The 19,507-nt window shown below is 40.5% G+C and overlaps 1 protein-coding gene across 5 annotated transcripts in view; it reads right to left on the bottom strand.

Moving 5' to 3' along the window:
- LOC126542005 (putative ATP-dependent RNA helicase TDRD12) overlaps positions 1–19,507 on the bottom strand; it is a 93,454-nt gene that overhangs the window by 41,192 nt on the left and 32,755 nt on the right. For all 5 annotated transcript variants that reach the window (XM_055076985.2, XM_055076982.2, XM_055076984.2 and 2 more), the window contains 6 exons: positions 18,082–18,216; positions 17,761–17,916; positions 10,603–10,846; positions 10,373–10,516; positions 6,161–6,357; positions 2,460–2,609 (listed from right to left, as the gene is read on the bottom strand). In XM_055076985.2, the coding sequence (XP_054932960.1) occupies positions 2,460–2,609; positions 6,161–6,357; positions 10,373–10,516; positions 10,603–10,846; positions 17,761–17,916; positions 18,082–18,216 (1,026 nt within the window). The remainder of the gene's footprint in view (positions 1–2,459; positions 2,610–6,160; positions 6,358–10,372; positions 10,517–10,602; positions 10,847–17,760; positions 17,917–18,081; positions 18,217–19,507) is intronic.

Raw genomic sequence — 19,507 nt, 5'->3', positions numbered from 1 at the left:
TGATACAACGAACACAAACATAACAAGTTATCATATACATATAATGAAGTAAATCTAAAGGTTTTCCCTCAGATATCAGTACGTAATGAATATATGCTTATAAGGAATATTGGATATAACAAAGGTATTTTCATGTCAGATATGAAACTTAGCTATAATGAAATTCGACTTATTCTGACATGGCACATGTCAATGATACAGCTCATATATGACAAAAAGTGCAGGTTTATCAATGGCAGCTTCTTGCCCAGGTTTCAGCAGCTCTCATTCTTCCTGAATGTTTTCATCAGTTGCTATGTTATTACAGAAGAAACACAAAGGATTCGAACAGGATAATTGTCTGAAAATATCAGCTTTATAAATTATTGCTGCCTACCAGCAAACAAAGTGGTTTTAGAGCCACTTTGCTTTGGGTATTGTTTATCTGCAGATTTATGCTTGTTGAAATATGCATTAGGAGTCATTAGCAATGTTATTGTAGTAGAACGCAAAGCAAATAGTCTTTCTTTGTTTGGGTCTGCTGGTGTGCTAATGGAAAATGTTTCAGTATGTCTGTACTAATTGCGAAATCAAAAGGAAAGTAACATGCGCGATAGGATAGTTCACTGGATAGCTGAGTTGAAGTCTCATTGTGGTGATTTGCAGAATGTCTGTTACAGCAAATTAGTGGCTTGTAACAGGCATGACATCACTCAGCTGCATGAAGAACCTCTAAAACTCATGCCACAGAGCCACTGGCACTTTGGGCTTTTTTTTATGAATTCTCTATATCAAGCCACTTCAAAAGCACTGTTTCAATTTTAAATTGACTCAGGTGATGTCCCTCAATAGGTAGACTCTGTTCTTACACACATGTACATAAATCTCTCCTTACACACATATACACTTATGTCATGCAGTGGAGCTCACTACTGGCAATTTTTCAGAAATTTCCACATTCCCTGTAATTCTGGCTAAACACTTATCAGTTGACTTTTCATAGATAAGTGGCTGTTTCTGATGTAGAGAATGTCCATAAATGAAATTTTTAAATTTTTTTGCCATTATTATATACAGGAACAGGTGGAGTCTGCATTGAAAGAACTTATCAAACAAAGGTAAGTTATGTAAGGATGAAAGTAACACAGTGGTTGGCAGTCATAGTTTAACCAAAATGCAGTCCTGACATGTGGATCACTAGCTGTGCTACTAGACTGGCATCAATTGCTAACAGGATGAAGTTACCATGTTTCATTTATTGAGCAAGCCAGCTTCAATAGTATCTAGTCACAAAAATTAAATCTACTAGTAGAAAATTCTCACCTCAAGTTACCTTGTGCCATAAAAATACTAGTGTTAACCTTTCATATGTTTCTCATAAATGACGAATAACACAAAAATAAGTTTTTAAGATCTTTGATGTGAAGAACTCACTTTATATATAATTACCAGTGAGTTGAAGTTAGGTTTAAAGTATATGTATATGCGTCCACAGCTACAGTACGCATCATCAGTATGGGACCCTGGTCATGACACCCTCATACAATCTCTAGAGGCAATACAGAATCGCTCAGCCCATTTTATTCTCACCAACTACCAAAGAACTGCGAGTGTCACCAACATGAAAGCTCTCCTACACCTCCCGCTGTTATCAACCCGCAGAAAACTATCTCGCATATGTCTTTTTCGTAAAATCTACTACCACAACGCATACTTACGTTCTATCCTTGTTCAACCGCCACCATACATTTCATCTCGCATTGACCACCGCCAAAAGGTAAACATTCAGCACTGCAACACCGTCGGCTTTTCATATTCATTTCTTCCCCAAACGAGCAAAGATTGGAATAACTTACCCGCATTACTTACAAGCATAACTGACACCAATAACTTTAAAACCACACTTCAAAGTTCATTGTAAATAATGTTGCGTTTGCTTGTTCTGCGTAATAACTACTCTTATGCCATAATTTTAAGTTATGGCTTGTATATTTATATGGTATGTTCTTTTCCTTCTTTCTTTCCTTCCTTTTTTTGTTGCATCATGTATTTTTGCCACGCTTACAAGTTCCTATTTACCATTCTTATTTGTATACCATGTTTTGCGATGTTTTTGCCATATTGTTGCCTTCCTTCCTTATTTTTCTTTATTTTTCCTTGTTCTTTTTATTATTGACTTCCACGTATTTAGCTTTGACGCTTTCTTCAAAAGTTTTTGCTCCTTTGTACTACAATTTTTTTTCTATCATCAACTATTGTGATTTGCCTCTGTATTTACCTTGTCCCTCCCCTCTGCAATGTACAACCGTACCTTGAGGGTAGAATAAATGAATAAATAAATAAATAAATAAATAAATAAATAAATATAATTTTTTTTTTTCATTAACATTCACTGAAGGTCCGCAGAGGGACCAACATTTTACAACAAATAAATATATGGCCTGCATAACATATGCAATACTGTAGTGTTTTTAACTTACCATTTGTTCCTGTGCAGCTAGATGAACCAGTCCATCAGGCACATTGCTGCCGAGCCTGTTTAGAAACTCTACAAGTTGTACTGAAATACTTCTGTTGTTGCTTGATAGTATCATGTGGGCCACTGGTCCTTCAGATGTATAGAAATTCTCCTAAAACATGCCCACAGCAAGACACATTCATGCGACTGGCCAAATGTTTTGATACCAAAAAGAAAGAAAGGAGCGGTACTAATATACAAATAAGAAACTGAAAAAATTCTCTGAATTTATTGCTACCAGCGACAAGATGCCAAAGTAGCTAAATTTACTACTACAAAGCCTTCGCTTTCAAGCCTGGTCTAAGATAGTGATTACTGGTTCCTTCACTAAAAAGCCATGTAAGGGGTTATTTTTCACACTTCGTCACTTTAGTTATCACAGTTGTGAAAAACATCTTCACATACCATTTCTGAAAATTCTGCCTTATATATTTCTGCCTTAGTCTGGCAAGTGGTGAAACAGTGGTCATGTGAGCACCAAGTGCCTCGGGCTCTACAGAGAAATGTCAGGCAGTCACCCGCAACTTTATCCCTTGTAATGTTTTCACTCATCAGTTCACTGTGTCACTTGCTGCCTTCTGTGTTCTTCAGCGCATACTACAACATTTAGAATTAGAATTCAGGTTGACATTCTTTTGGGGCAAATTTTGAGAGTCATGTGGCAACTCACCTTCAGTAGACTGATAATAAAAATGTGTCACTTTATAAATAAATGGTAATGTCAACAGAGCATTAATAGTAGGGGTGTGCGAATACCAAATAGTAGATTTCGAATCAAGACAAATCAATAATCAAATCAATCAATCTAATCAAGAACAAAAGCCTGCTATCAAATGGGAATATCCAATATCAGAAAATTTATCACAAATTTTATTGCTTACAAATTTTGTGCGAGAAAACATGGGGCTGCAGATGCTCAAGAGTCTATACTAGCATTGCGTAACAAGAATGTTGTAAGCTACCAGTAGCTTAGGTACCTAGGGGTCAATATGTACAGTGTGGTCTACTCTAATTAAAGGGAACACCAAATTAGCATGCCAGCACTGATTACAGCTCAGTTCTACATGAAATTCTGGAAATAACTATCATATATTTATTATTATTAATAGTATGTCTGTTGAATAGAATCAAGTGCTTTTTTTCCCTCTGAAGCTGAAGAAGTAGTGAAGCTAAGCTGTACTATGTATCTTATTACATGTTTAATTATGGGCTTGTTTTATGGCACTCTTTTATTGCATTGAAACTTTTCCAGTTCCCCTCCAAAATACAAAATTGTTTTCCTAGTTTTACGGGCAAGTGGGCTATGCAGGTTATTGTCAGCTCATCTGCGTGGCAGACTAAAGCACAGACCATGCATCACGCGACTCAATCCCTGCTTCACACATAGCCATCATCCTCGTACCCGCTGCTGAGCCTACTGCAGTCGCATTGATGGTAAGAAGCAGGGGCCTCTTTATTGTCAGGTTTAATGTTATTTGCCATCTGTCGAATGTTCTGAAATAGAGAGGGCAACAGAAAATTTGCACAAGAACTCCCTCCTCCCCGCCCACACACTCTCTTTGTCGTGTCCATCCACCATCCATGCAGATGTCTGCAGCTGGGTGGTCATTGCACTAGTCACATAAAACTATCGCACCCACCGTGAAACCTATAGTCTTGTTACAGGATGGTCAAAGCTACAGTATATGTGCATCTACGAATGGCGTCAAGAACAGGAGGCCATCATATAGTGTGTTGCACAGATGGCCGCCGTGAACAATGCTGGTGCAAGCAGCCATCCCTTACACTCACTTTTGTTGGCGAAGTGTTTTGTTAGCTTTCCAATTATGGTGTATAAGCTGTGAGCATATCTGCATTGATTCGGTACCAAACCGTACCTGACTCACCAATGCGGAACAAAGCTGTGCCAATTAGGCCTAATGGCCTGTACGATTTAGACTGACGGCAGTTGAAGCAGCGTTTGAGTTTGTAAGCATGCATACTAAGTCTGTCTGCGCACTTAAACTCGCACGTGAGCAGAAAGCTCTGAACTGTGTGAATATAGTAAACTCCCGTCAATTCAACTCCTGCTAGATTCAATATTTCGTATATTTCAATCGCAATCGTAGGTCCTGAGCGGTGCTCATGCATTTCTATGGGCACAAAGTTTCATTACTTCATTATTAAAATTGACCTTCACCAGATAATTCGAACTTGACCAGTTGGCATTCACATGCCTGAGCCCAACAGCGACCCCTTTACTGGCAGCATCTGCCTCGACAAAGCTTAGAGGGACGGTGAATGCGTTCAACACATGTTATCTCCCATTGAAAACGCCTATTTTCAGCTTGCCCTAGGAATATTTTCAAGCAATAATGGTAGCTCACAATGCCTGATTACAGCAGCTACCCGACTCTAATGCAAGCCATTTCTTTTTTTCTTTTTCAAGAAAATTGGGCTGAAAACTGCCTGCGCGATGCAGTCAGATACGAAACTAACATCACCTTCACGGCATTTCTATGCTTTACAGCACGACACGGATATATTGCTGCGAAGCGTGTTTTAATGAAAGCTATGTGTGCAAAGTCGTCTTTCAAAAACTGGCTGCCATTAAGCAACACATATTAGAACTTTGTCCATTTTGCTGGCTAAAAAACTGGGTGCGCATTATTAGAGTTTCACTTTGTTTAAGAGCTTTAATGGTACCTCTACATTAGTTTTCAACTTTGGACACATAAAAAGCAGGTGCGTGTTTAATTCAGGGGTGTGTTAGAATCAGGCAGGTACGGCCAGATGAATCCGCACTATGCCTTGACGATCTTCATGCATCTTGTTTACTTCAACCCGCTGGATAATTGAATCAATTTCGTTGCTATCTCAACAGAAGTCGACTATATGTGTGCGTGAACATGTGTATCTAATATCATGTATGTGCCTCCCGGTGGCTAACCAGCCCAATTTTCACACATGCTTTTGAGCTTTCTGAAATACGGGCTGCTTTTGTCACCGTTCTCTTTGTATGCATTACATGATTATTTCGATCGGCCCTGCCAACCAACGAATCTTGTACCGACTGACACTGTACACTGTAAAAAGGCTGCCTGCATTATGGAATCGAGCACACTGGTTCTTTCACTCAATGTACCAAATAAAGGGAAAATGAGACATCTACCCAATCATAGCGATTGCTGCGATTAGGTGGATGTTTAATTTTCCCTTCATTAATCACTTCTCTCCACCTTGCAGGTTTCCGCAGAAAGATTTCACCAATATACCAAATATTTGAAAAATTGAATAGTTGATATTCGATTCACAGATCAAATTATTTGAACATTGACTAATAAGTTTGATTTGGTGATATACTAGTTTTCGTACACCCCTAATTAATAGCAGTGTATCAGTGCCAAAACAATGGAAAGGCACATGAACAAATAGACACAGACATAGTAACTGTTTGTGTGTCTGTGTATATCTCTCTTTTTGTCCATTTTTTGCTATGCTTAACAAAAGTAGTCTTTGTGTTCTAAGTGCACCTATTTAATACCCATTTCGATATCTGTGCTCCACTGCTTCCACAATTCTACATCAAAATTAGCAAATGCTATAAAGGCACTGTGCCAGTATCTATACTGCTAGCTTCAATTAAGTTCTTGCACTAATTAAATGAGTAAGTTGAAAACTTACCTTATCTATGAATGAGCGCATATGGTCAGCAATGCATGAGTACCGAAACCCAAAGTTGAACTCGGATAATTTGGGTATGTCATAGTGGACAAGAACAGTAGCATCCCGAATACTGGTCAAAGGCAGCACCTTGTCTTGGATCACAAGAATGGGCATGTCGACCTTGGGATGCTTGGATGTCCATTCATTTGACACTTCTGCACATTAAAAAGTGCCATTCATTTAAAAGGGCACTAAATTAAAATATTAGGTCAAGCTAGATCAATCTATTATTCATATATAAGTCTATCACCGTTTTACGTGGGCCATATGTGACTTCAGTACATAAAGCATTGCCGCCGAAGGTCCCACTGCTGCTCCTTAATTGAAACCTACCATGCCACAACAGACGAGTTGATATAATCTTTTTGTGAAGTGACCTCCCTCTATGGCACTCTCTATGATTCAGCCAGTGCCGACATCACAAGAGAGGTATCATAGTTTACAAAAGATGGCACCACCCCAATATTTTAGTTTCATAATTTTGTCACTTACAAAAGCTCTGTTCTCTCTAAAAATTATGAGTTATTAAAGAAGCATAATCTTTCAATCTAGCCTGACTTAATACTTTCCTTTAGTATCCATAACATTCACTTTACAAAAGCCCAATGTTCCCACTAAAGTCAGAAGTTTGTGTTGTCAGCATAACCTTCTTACCTGTGTTGTTGTCATCCACAGTTCCTTTAGTGGACTTGTTCCTTATCAAGAAACTTTCGACAATAACTACAATAATGCTTTTGTAGTTTGTGGACTTTAGTAGTTCCTGCATCAGGCTACAAATGCAGCTAGCTTATCTGCATGAAACATGTGGTGTCTACAGGCTGACATATTAGCTGGAAACAACTTTCACATTGTTTATTTGTTAGCTGATTGATTTATTAGTGTATAAAGAGAAGAAAAAAATTATTGTGATGCCCTGTTCATATCACCGTTTTACATACTAGGAAAACACAGGGAAGGCGGGAGATGGAAATTCAAGACGATGAGCAAAACGAGAACAAGGTGAAAGCAGGAGCCAACATTTCGACAAGTGGACTTGGTCTTCTTCAAGGCGACGTATGCTTTCCTCGCCACAGTATATATAGGTGGGGTTCTTCTAAAGGGGAGAGGGTGTAAGGCGGGTGGGTGCGGCAACGAGCGAAGGTGTGTCAGCGTGTCGAATTGAGAATTTGAGCGCGAGCGTGAGAATTCAGAAGCAAAATAGTGGGAGTCTATCTAAAACTCTGAAGGCCTGCCAGTAAACTCATTAGGCATCTTGGTGCTCCTACTGTGACCGAAGACAGCACATGTGCGTGTGTAAATTAACCTTTTTTGCATGAAGAAAATTACACATGCAAACTGTGGTTACTTTTAGTTTTCTACAGATGAGCATTCAGAAAAGCTAAGAAAAATTTTCTGGGGGCTTTCAAATGTTTATGATGATGCACACCAGCTCCGGTGAGTTTAGGTGCCGACAGTTCTCTTTCACTCCAACAGGCGAAGTTCCTGTCACCACATTAACAAATGTAAGCTTGAATACAAAAGTTTGGATGGGGCACAAGATACTCTGCATTTAAGAACACAATAAAAAAGTTAATATTGCAGTAATGTAAAAGTATACCTTGCAGTGGCAGTGGGGTTATGAACTGATATTAAGGGAAGAGGGCATGCATTTGGCCAGTGGCTGGGCAGATGTGTTGTCACACATTGCTTATGCCACGTATCCTAATAAGGAGAAATTAGGGGGTAGGGGAGGAGAAGGGGCACGTGCCCAGTGTGCCCCCCCCCCCCAATACGTTGAATTTTACGCAATTATTTGTCGCTTTGCACTTGTCAACCGACATTTTACATGTTTGTGCTGTACATTATTTCTGACGGGACAAGTGATTGACATCGTAACACATGTCGGCGGTAACTAAATTTGCTTCGACAGGTAGCCTTTGTTTCTTTGAGGCAGGAGCTGCTGGTAACTCATTTGATTGTTTTTCCAAATAGCTCACTGGATAATATAACGAACAAAGTCTTATTACATGAAAATGTGAGGCAAAAGACAAAACAATTCAATTGAAAGTGGAAGCATCGAGAACTACACTGCTTCACCGCATAACAGCATAATTGCGGCGAAGCTAACTTTAAAGGCAGATACTGCCATGTGAATTAATTATGTTTCAGTGTTTTTTCTGCCTTTCGTCTAATTCCACACGCCGGATAATTGGACCAGCTTTGTCGGTCCCATCAGGATCAAATTAACAGAAGTCGACTGCACACTGTTGTTTCACTTTACACTCACCTTACTGCAAAACCATTGTCACTTGTACCAGCTTCTGTGACAAAGTTTTGTGCGCTTGAAGTTTATTACGGCCCAAGGCTGATTCATGCTTCCCATAAGATGGTCTAAAAAATTTATCGAAAATGTAATTACAGTAACGATATGCTTAGGTCTGACAACACGCTGTAGATGTCCAGACCTGCCAGAGCCACTGAAAGGTTTAGCATAGCACCCAAGAGTAGGTGTGACATGGCATATTCTACATATGGCCTAGTTTACATGATAAATGCTGAGATAGTAGCCTATATTTCGCTGGCTTGTATGTCACATACCTATCTTCTTGGGCAAATAAAACACTTAATCAGAAACAGATAATGTATTAAAGCTAAATATATCAATTTCTCCCATGAAACAAGTTTTGCAAAATCTCCCAAATTGTGATAAACTTGGAAATACAAGTAATGCAAATATGTTCAAGGAACAACCTGTTTAGGAAACAAAAGATAATTTCAAGAACCTTCTTTCCTGTCAAAACCATCCAATACACTTATCGCTTTTAAAGCTCCTTACTTAAGTCACGCTGAGGAAATGTACAACACTGTTAATGTAAAATATATTTACAATTTTTAGACTTTTGGGACAGCGACACTATAAGTTGCAAACACGTAAGAAAAATGGTACTAAAATCACTGGCTACATTGAAAAGGAACTCCTCTAGATACCTTATACGTGAACCAGAAACATGGAAAGTTGACAAATGCCACATGAGTTCAGTAGGCAAATGCCAGAGTTCATGAAAAGTTCAGGAACTTGAATGTAACGAAATTTTCTATATACCAAAATATTTATCTCTTCATTTTCTCTTGTTCATAGAACACCATGTATTTAGAACCTCAATATAACAAAGTGTTCATTCGCAATTTCAATATAACGAAATTTCACTGTTGTCGCAAAGGAATACTGAAACAATAAATGGAAACTTCCATGGACACAGATGGTCAAATGATTGAATTACAAGAGGTTGCTTGAGAATGCACCTCTCAAATTGGGTGCCCCACAACAAGAGCAGCCGCCAAAGTAGAGCAGCGTCATGTTCCATATAAAGTCGAAGTGCAACAAGCTCTTATTGCATCCGTTGCACTGTGTGCGTTACATGTGAGTAATAGCGTGCAAGGGGGATGTAATAAAGTTGTTGGCTTCATGGCTTCATGCGTGTCACCTTCCCGCATGAGCAAAGGGAAAGAGGAGGAGGGGAGCGAGCTTGTGGTAACGTGATTAAGCGTGTGTGAAGGAGTGGGAGGTAAGTTGGCACACGTCTCGTTTTCTGGCGCGGCTGTGCATGGCTGTAAGCGTGGCTGAGCGCATACGCAGCCATGCACCCTGCTTTAGACGTAAACTGTCACGTGTGCAAAAAGGGCCTGCTGAGACAGCATAGCATCATGCAAGCTGTCTTACCGCATATTTAGTGCTGGAGATTGCATACTCTTGAGTTCGGAGACCCATTGAAGTGAAAGGCAGATGAAGCGTTCGCTTCCCACTGCCAGCGCTCTTCGTGATAGCGTTGTCTCAGTGCGAGCGACACTATCAGCCGCAGGGGCGGAGTGGAGATGAAAGCGTGTCTGGCTTCACTTAATGCATAACGCCAATGGGAACATATTGTCGAGGTGGCATGAAACCATATCATTCACCACTGATCTCAAGTTCAACAAAATTAATTGCTTTCTCATTTGAATTTGCTCTTTTTTTTTTTTCGTTTACCCGATAATTCAGAAAATATTGCAGCCCTTTTCCATGTAAGAAAAATTTATCGGCGACTGTACTTATTTGCATAAAAGGTCAAATTCCAATACAACGAAATTTCAATATAAAGAAACAAATTGCCAATTTTATCGACTTCGTTATATTGAGGCTTAACTTTACCTTACCAGAGATCTTGGCCACGGGAAGCTCATCATGAAGCAGCAGGGAGTACAAGTCATGCGACGTGAGCAACTGATGCACAGCAATGGCCGTCTCTCTCTCTGCAGCGCACACCACCACTTTTCGGCCAACGCTATCTTTTACAATTTCTGTTTCAAAGACCAAAAGAAGCACTTGTTTCAGCAAAGGGATACTGGATTGTCTCTAAACTGCCTAAAGAAGACATTGCACTCACTTAGTAAAGCATCATTCTGCGATAGTGGGTCAACATAGCAGATGACTGTGGGCACTGCTGCATAGACAGCAGCCTCAGAGAATGACGAAAGGATGACCAGGGGAGTCTGATGCATGAGTGACATACGTAAAAACCAGTCCAGGCTACTGGTCCACGTTGTTGAGCACACTATAATTTGAGGAAGGTGGAGACGAGACTGGCGTCGCTCTTGGCACTGCTGAAATTCATTGACCACTGCAGTCACCTGCGGAGAGGATTGTGGCCACATCAGGCTTCAGCATTTTATGAAATCACAAAGACATTACTGCTTTTATAACCTTATCTCACAGTACACAACTCTAAGCGCGGCACATTCAATAAGCTTCTCGGGAGCTCGTCAAGAGGTTCCCAAAACACAAAACAATAACTTTCGCCAAAACTACAAGTAATGAATTACACACTCGGGACTCAGACAATACCTTCTCACAAGCTTTAATGCAGCAAGCTTTATCCACAGAGCTGTGCATGGTTAAATGTCACCCTATTCTTAACCGCAGCTTTTCCTTCTCTCTCCAGACTTGAGAAGTGACTATGCCATTACAATGAAAGTACAGGCAATGCCAAGACAAGACTGAGGTGCAGTGCTTGCTTGTGTCAACTAGGACATTGTACAATGTATCCTTGCCTCTGCTTACACATAATGGTACACATTGGCTTACAAGTGTCAATGAGGCAGAGCTTTGGTGCTGCTCTGGCAAGCAGTTTTGTGGCATATTCACATGGGAACTATACGTGCATCTTACTCCTCCTAGCGGAAATGCTGCACATAGCTTCTCGATTCTCACGTCCTTTCTGTCCATTCCCTTGCCACCTCGCTTCCTTTAATCCAAATTGCCCGATAGCAAGCTTCTCTCTCCTTATAACCAAACAGGCACAGAGGAGCTGGTCCAAGCTGGAACTGCGTCACAGCTGTAAGACTATCAGTTGGGTTTTCTTTTACAAACAGAATCTACGCAAGTTGATTCAGTCAGAATGAACTTTCACACAAGAAGATAGCCTTATCCGCAAGCTGCCGCTGTTGGGGCGATTTGTGGGAACATGATTTGTGATAAGAATGTTGTGACCACCACACACTGTCGAGTGACAAACTTGCCAAGACAACTGAAATTAAGCCCAGGAAAGCACAGGAGAATGTAGGAATAATAATAAGAAAGGGAAATGAAGAGAGAGTGAGTTATTTACAGAAAGGCAGAGAGGTCGGCCTGAGCTATAACTTGCTCTGGCCTGCTACTCTACAGTGGAGAAAATGGACGGGGAGGAAAAGGGCTGATGAATAATGATGATGGTATGAGAAAGAGATGCGTATATACAAGTTCACAGAGTTGTAGCATCTCTAAAGCCGTGTGTCCAGCCCAGTGGCTTGGAGAAAGGCTATAGCGGCACTTGTTATCGGGGCTGCGCTGTTTGCATTAGGCCAAGGGCCTAGAAGAAACTCATCTGATAGCGGCCTTTTATTGACATTTGCAATGGAAGAGACCAGTTGCTGTTGTTCTTGTGCGAACGTGGGACACACGTAAAATATATGATCAAGTGTTTCTAGTACTACCTCACAGTATTTTTGTACTTTGAGCACAAAGAAAGCGGGTGTGCATTTGATTCAAGGTCGTGTTAGAATCGGGCAAATACTGCCAAATGGATCAGCAGTGTGTTCTGCCGTTTTTTTCTGCATCTTGTTTAATTCGACCCACTGGATAATTCGACCAATTTCGTTAGTCCAACCAGGCTCAAATTAACAGACGTCAACTGTATTTGTGTCAGAGATAGTTCTGTGGCTTTGTGAAGCACTGATCATCAATTCTTCGATTGTATTACTGTATGTTAGAATAGGCATGCTTTTTTACCTTCTTTTTCTTTTTTTACAAGTTCATCTTTGTTATCTGATTGCAGTGCACAAACGTAGTGGCACACTCTAGCACCTTTTCCATAAAAATGAACCATTCTGCTTCGAATAAACTTAGTTGCGAGTGACCCTCTTTTCCAGGGTTTACACAGCACATTTGATTAAAATTTCAAGGAAAATTGAAGGATTTTAGGGATGCCAAAAGCCAAAATTCAGAGAGGAGGAAGCAAACCTTATTTGAACACCTACACTGAAAAGCATGGAAATCCCTTTCTCATTAGGTGTAATTTCTTGCAGGTAAGCAGCTGCTAACTTGGGCACATGCTTCAAGCTCTTCAGGTTGCTTCTTGAAGTTGACTTTCTAACACTAATGATGTCATTTGCTTTCTGGCAAGATGGTTAGTAATGGGACTTCAGCCAAATTAAACTTATTGTATTAAAGCTAAATCACAGAAATTTACTTTCTGCCAGACATTTCTAGAGCCTAGGGCTCGGAAATGGAGCCATGGTAGCTGTACTGTGAATGAACTAGTAGATCAAAATGACGGCACAGCTTGGCCTTTTGATCCGACTTTGTCAAGCTGCACAATGGCAAATTTTAAACAAGTCTGTCATTGGTGGCTGCAGACATGTCACACTGCAATTGTTCAGTGACACCCTCGAAAGAAAATATTTAACAATGTTTCCTGATAGACAGTGTCTATAGCATAGCCCCTACCCACAGTTTGTAGCTTTGAAGGCTTAAAAGTCGCCCCCAACCCCAGTTCTCAAGGAATTCAAGCAGCACAATTACTTTCAAGGAGTTTTAAGGGCTCTTGAATCCGCTTATAAAAAGTCAAGGGTTTTCAAGGATATTAAGGACGTGTACAAATCCTGTCTGTTGTTCTTGTGGGGTTCCGTATGGTTCGCGCTCTAACACATTGGCATAACTATGAGCTTGTTCCAGTCTTCGATTGCAACTGCCAGCTCTTGCACATTCTCTTAAGATGGCTTGCTAAGGCCACATTTCGCAAAACAGTTAGCGATCATCTATGTTTTAATGCTTAGCATTCTTTACCTCCTTTTTGGCACGTTATGATAGGTAGGTAGGTTCCTGTCTTGCTTTGCTTAACTCTTTCCCTACCATGGGGAAAATAGACGTTCTTTTGTAGGTTGCGCCATATTTTTTTTTTCTAAATGAACTACTGCACCCAATATTTTATGCAATACATAAACAATAAGCAGAATTAATGCACTTTTCATGTATAAATGTTTTATTAACCAGATGCATTTATAATGAACAATATAAATTGCCAGAATCAAGAATTAAGGGACAAAATTGAACAAAGTTTGCAAAGAAATGCTTGTATCTACTAAGAAAATTATGTAATAAAAACTGTGATATATACAAAATGTATTGCTGTCTCCAAAATAATCAAAATTTTTTGTTGAACACATATTCCACTACAAAAATTTAATTGCAAGCACTATAGTCGGGCGTGTTCGGCTGCGGCTGCAAATGTTACGTCGTTGTCGCTCTTAAAGTCCCACGAAAAGGCAGCATCCTGAGACTCACTGCTGCTCAATTCATCGAAAAAACCAGCCGCAGATGCAGCGGAATTGCGACATCTGCAATCTTTCAAAGCACATGCACCGCTCCCAGAGGCAGCCATTTTTGCTTTCTATTGTCACTGCGAAACTTCGGAGCATGCTAAAACATTACTGCCTGGCGTGAAACAAATCGAACTGCTTAGAAAACAAAAATCCTCCTTCACATTCGATAGCGCAGTGTGTCCGTAAGTGGTGTGGAAGGTCTCGAAAGCTGTGTTTCAAACCATTGTTAGCAGATTAACTATGCCCAATAAGCACAGTACGGAAAGAGTTAAACAAAAATAAATTAATGTGTGGCCAATGAGGGGATTAAACCTCTGCTATTGAGCTCTAACCATTAGGCCACAATCGCACGCATTCTTCTCTTGCTCCAAGGCCAGCCAGCTTTTTCAAACACTCGTTGCATGCACCCTATGCCACTTTGCCATAGTGTTTCGTTGTTAAGGCATACTGTTAAACTAGACAATATCAGTGCATGCACCCAATGCCACTTAGTCATCTTCTTTCCTTGTGACAGCTCGCACTTTGAGGCGGCACCGTGTTAGACTGCACTATCTCCGGGACGGGCCTACTTTCCTATGTGCTCTCCACGTAGCAGCTTGTGCTATGTAGAAAATGTACGAGACTGTACAGAGTTCTTTATAGCCCAAATTAACCATGTTTTAACATTTCTTTGCCGAAGCACAAACACCATAATCGTTTTAATATACACCACAAGAAATAGCCATATGTACATATGTACAATTGTATAACACATAGTTGCTGATGATGTCACAATCCATGCTTCTCTCCTTTATGCTCGTCCACTGCCTATGCAGAATCCAGCATCACCATGTTGCAGGCTCACGTCAAACAGCCAGCGTAGAAACGATGACATAGCCATCACATGATCATCTACAACACGGTTGTCGTCATGCTGCTGGTGTCACACACACATGTATGTTCATAATCCACCCATACAATTACTCAATTACAGGAACATGTTGTTCCACCCAGTGTCGTTTCGCAGAAACCTAAAATATGCTGGAGAGCGAAGTAGTGGTACCTGCAAAAGGCTTCAGATAACATAGGTTCCCACAGTGCATGGGATTTGCACTTCTTTTTTTTCCTGTGCTGCTTACGGTCTCATAAATCTTGCCTTCAACCGATGGACCGAACTCCTAGAAGCTTGGAAGTTCACACCAAGCGAGTGCATGATATCTTCGACCATCTTGCACAGCATCTTGCAATCAACTTTCACTCCAGCCCCCAAGGCCCCCTTAAACCATGTTAGACTTATCTCAAGCTGAACATGAGGTGCAGTTTTTGCCTACTTAGCATTGACATTAAAGCGATGAACATTTTTCATTATTGGTCATGTTGACTGACGATCGTGCACAGGGTTGATGGTGCCAAGCTTAACTAATTGGCAAAGTCAGTCTTTTTCCTCTTCGGATCTTTGTCCATCTTTTGCAGAATATCCAGCTTCTCCTTGGATGACAGAGGCTTTCACAACATGATGGCAATGAACAGCATAAGTGACTCCTTCCTATTACTAGGGGTGTGCGAATACTGAATAGATTTCTAATCAAATATTAAAAAAGTTTAAACGAAAGTTAATGCTTACAAATGTTTCGCTAGAAAATATGGTGCTGCGCATGCTCAGGAATCTTCTAGCGCTGCCTAACAAGAATGTAGCAAGCTATCTGTAACATAGGCACACAGAAATCAAGATATACTGTTGTGTTCGAGTACGTATTCGAGCACCTAACGGCCAAGCAGTGCATCGGCAATCTTGCAACAGCTCAAATAACGAGCGCAACAGGGAGAATGCACACCAAGAGAAATGCCAGTCAACTCGCAAATGATGAGTGCGCAATGCGTCTGGCCGCCTAGACACAACTAAGAGATCAACAGTTGTGTACCATTCTTCAATATTCACCATATCCGCATCACTACCACTTTGCCGCCAGGTGCATGCGTCATCCGCACAGGCACTATTTAATAGCTGCTAATAACAAAATTGGGCAACTACCAGCCCTGGGGCTTCGCCAAGATAACTTTGAGGCTATACGCTAGGCATATATAGTCAATTTAACCCAAGTGAAATTTTGTTGTAGTTGGCCTTGAAGGCCCAATCAGCGCTGCTTCATCAGGTCTGGGCGACTAAAGTTACAGTTTGGTGCCAAATCAACACAGATCTATTCACAGCAGCCGTACAGCATTTGAAAAGCCAACAAGCCACCTTGCAAACGAAAGCAAGAGACGGTGGATCAATGAGGAGAATTGGAGGAGGGGGGGTGTAGCGAGCGTTGCACGAATTTGCCCTGACCTTCCAGACTTCAGATTTTTTTTACAGGTGGAAAATTACGTTGAACCTGACAATGAAACATCACGGATGGCACCTGATATTTAACAGCAGCGCCAGCTACGCGCAGCGCGTTGATTGAGTCACGTGATGCGCAGTCTTTTCATCTGTCACGCAGATTGGCCTTACAATAACCTAACTGCTCTAAAGTTGGTTTAGCCCTCTGTATTAAAAAAAAAAAGAAGAAATAAATACTTCCTGTGCAATAAATAAAAGAGTGCCACAATACATAGGCCCATTATTAAACTTAGAACCTCAGTGGTCTTTAGTACAACAGAACGTCACTAATTCATTAGTTTCAGAGGGAAAACTAAACATTTGATTCTATTCAACAGAAATTCTATTGATAAAAAAAAATCTTTTCCAGGCCTTCATACATATATTAAAAATGAGCTGTAATCAGTGCTGGCATACTAATTTGGTGTTCCCTCTGATAAGAGTACTCCATGCTGTATATCTTAATTTCTGTGTACCTAAGTTACTGATAGTTTGCAATATCCTTGTTATGCAATGCTAGGAGCCTTCCGAGCATTTACAAAACCATATTTTCTTGCCCAAAATTTGTAACCATTCAATTTTGTGAAAAATTTTCTGATATTCAATATTCGATTTGATAATCTGCATTATTTTTTTCTTTGATTCAATATTCGATTAAAGATCTACTGTTTGGTGTTCATATACCCCAAGTTATAAGTGGACTGCACTGTAATTACAAGTGAAGCAAATGTAAATCAGCGCCTTTATCTTGTGTTACTACTTATTTAGACAATTGCATTAATTTTGAATCGAAACACAAATACTTACCCGATCTGTGCATGCACCCTACATCACGTAATCAGCTGCATATAACCTCGCCACCTTCCTGCTTACCCCCCCCCCCCCCCCCCCCCCGCCCCACTCATGGTAAATAAGGCTCTTGTGTGAAGGCCATAGCATCAAAATTTTGAAATAATGTTACATCTTGGTCAGCATCTGTTAAGGTTTTTCAGCTTGATATTTTTTGACTAGACAAGATTTCATCAGACTCTAGACTTCACATAGACATCTTTAGTCTTTCTTCAGTACCAATCAATCATTTCTTGCGCAATGGCACCACAGAAAAAGCCCGAGACAGAAACAAAGACATGATAAACATAAGCATCATGTTTCAGGTGCCTGTGTTCACCATGTCTTCTTTTAGATCTAGTGTTCTTTCTGTGGTGCCAACATCTAAGAAATTAAGTTAATTCGTCCAGCTCTCAATACTTCCAGTACAAAAGTTAATATTCCTGTGAAATTAATAACATGCATTTGTTTTTGTGGTTTTTCACTTCTGGAGTTCACACCAATCAGACAGTCATACCTCCACAGTGTACTTCTCTAGTAGCCGTTCGCCATCATCCAGGACCAAGTGACAGCACCGGTATAGGTTGACGATCAGTCTGTTGTAGTTGTTCAGAAAACGTAAAAAGCTGTGGGGAGTAGCAACAAGTATGTCACAGCCGTTGATGATTGGTATCTGGAGAGAGCAGAAAAAGAAAAATAAGCTTGAAGGTTGCAAGCAAACTCCTATAGAAAAGAAGACTGTTTTGATCAACAAAGCAGTTATTTATGAAAAGACCTTCGTTATATATGAATTTTACAACATATCACACACTCCGCAAAGTAAGTGAAGAGTGCTCACCTCTTTTCCAGCTTCTGACCCTCCAGCATAGAGGACACAGCACTTAGGACTTTTGTCCTCTTCAACCAGCAGGTTAACCTGCTCGTAAATGCGGTGGGCTCGTTGCCATGTAGACGTCAAGATCAGCATCAGGGGCTGCGAAAAAAGCTTGCTATTTCAGAACCTGCAACACCTATTAAGCAGCGAGCACTACTGCAAATATCAGTGCGCCCCTAGCAAGAGTGAAAATGGCAATGGCAGACATAAACAGAGACATTGCACCATAAGGATACGTTATAGAAAACAACACCTACATTAGCTAACACACTTTTTTGCAGTACATGTGAGCACACATCTTATTTCATTAGTCAATTATCTGTTGTTTTTCTTTTTTTCTTTTGTTAATCTAGAAATCCGCGGATAACTGCGAAAATAAGCTGCGGATAACTAACATGCAGTCATATCACAGTTATTTTTCAATATTTTTACATCATGGAGGAGAGGTTTGCACATGCATTACTTGTAATATGGTAAGTTGGAGATAGGTTCTGATGGACATACATTGTTCATGCTCTCTTAATTTTTCACTGGCACACCTGCCGGTTTGACTTATGTAGCATTATCCACGTGTCAAGGGAATCAAATGAACATCGGCAGCACAATAAATGAACCTTAAATGCTTCTTGTCACATTCTGGCTTAATTCCATCTGAAGAAACACTTCACGTGAGAGAGGCGCGCGAGGCTGGCTATGCGGTAAAGGCGTGCCGCACAGTGTGTGCAAAACACAAGCAAGTGCGGCACACAGGTGGACACGGTGGCATGCATTTTTTTCTTTTCAAGAATTTAGCTTTTTTTTTTTCTCTTTGGGCACAGACACCCAGTAGCCAGATGTAATTTTTGTTACCGAAAATGCAGCACGAGAACACTGTAGTCAGTGGTTCATTTTACCATATAGTACATACACAAATGTTCATGGTGCCGCAGCTGCTCATTGTTGTATCCACTATATTCTTAACTGGAATTGTTATAAGTGGTTTCGACTGTATTCTAACTATTTGCATACAGCCACTCGGCAGAAATTCCAAACGTGTGTAAATTGCTCATACCTGCAGTAGAAGGTAGAACAGTGAAGTGTTCGATGAAAACTCGTCTGGCAAGGAAACATACTGGTGCCAAAAAACTTGCACTCGCCAAGAATAAAATAAAAATAAAGAACAGACGTTTCGGGCCCTGTACAAGTCCCTTGATCACAATGAAGATGTAAGCATGGGCATGCAGTTATTTATGGGTGAGGTGGCGCAGCGTTCGGGTGTATATCTCAGGAAGATAACCCCACGTCCTCTTTATCGTGTGTCTACTTGATGGGATGTAAAATGATTCTAAAAGCAAATGGGCAGATAAGTGTTTCTCTTTTGCGATGATGGCAGCCGAGTCCCCGTCAATGA

The sequence above is a fragment of the Dermacentor andersoni genome, chromosome 2 (genome assembly GCF_023375885.2).
Source record: "Dermacentor andersoni chromosome 2, qqDerAnde1_hic_scaffold, whole genome shotgun sequence".
NCBI lineage: Eukaryota > Metazoa > Arthropoda > Arachnida > Ixodida > Ixodidae > Dermacentor > Dermacentor andersoni.
Note: the sequence above shows the minus strand (reverse complement) of the source record. Positions and strands in the feature narration are given on the sequence as shown.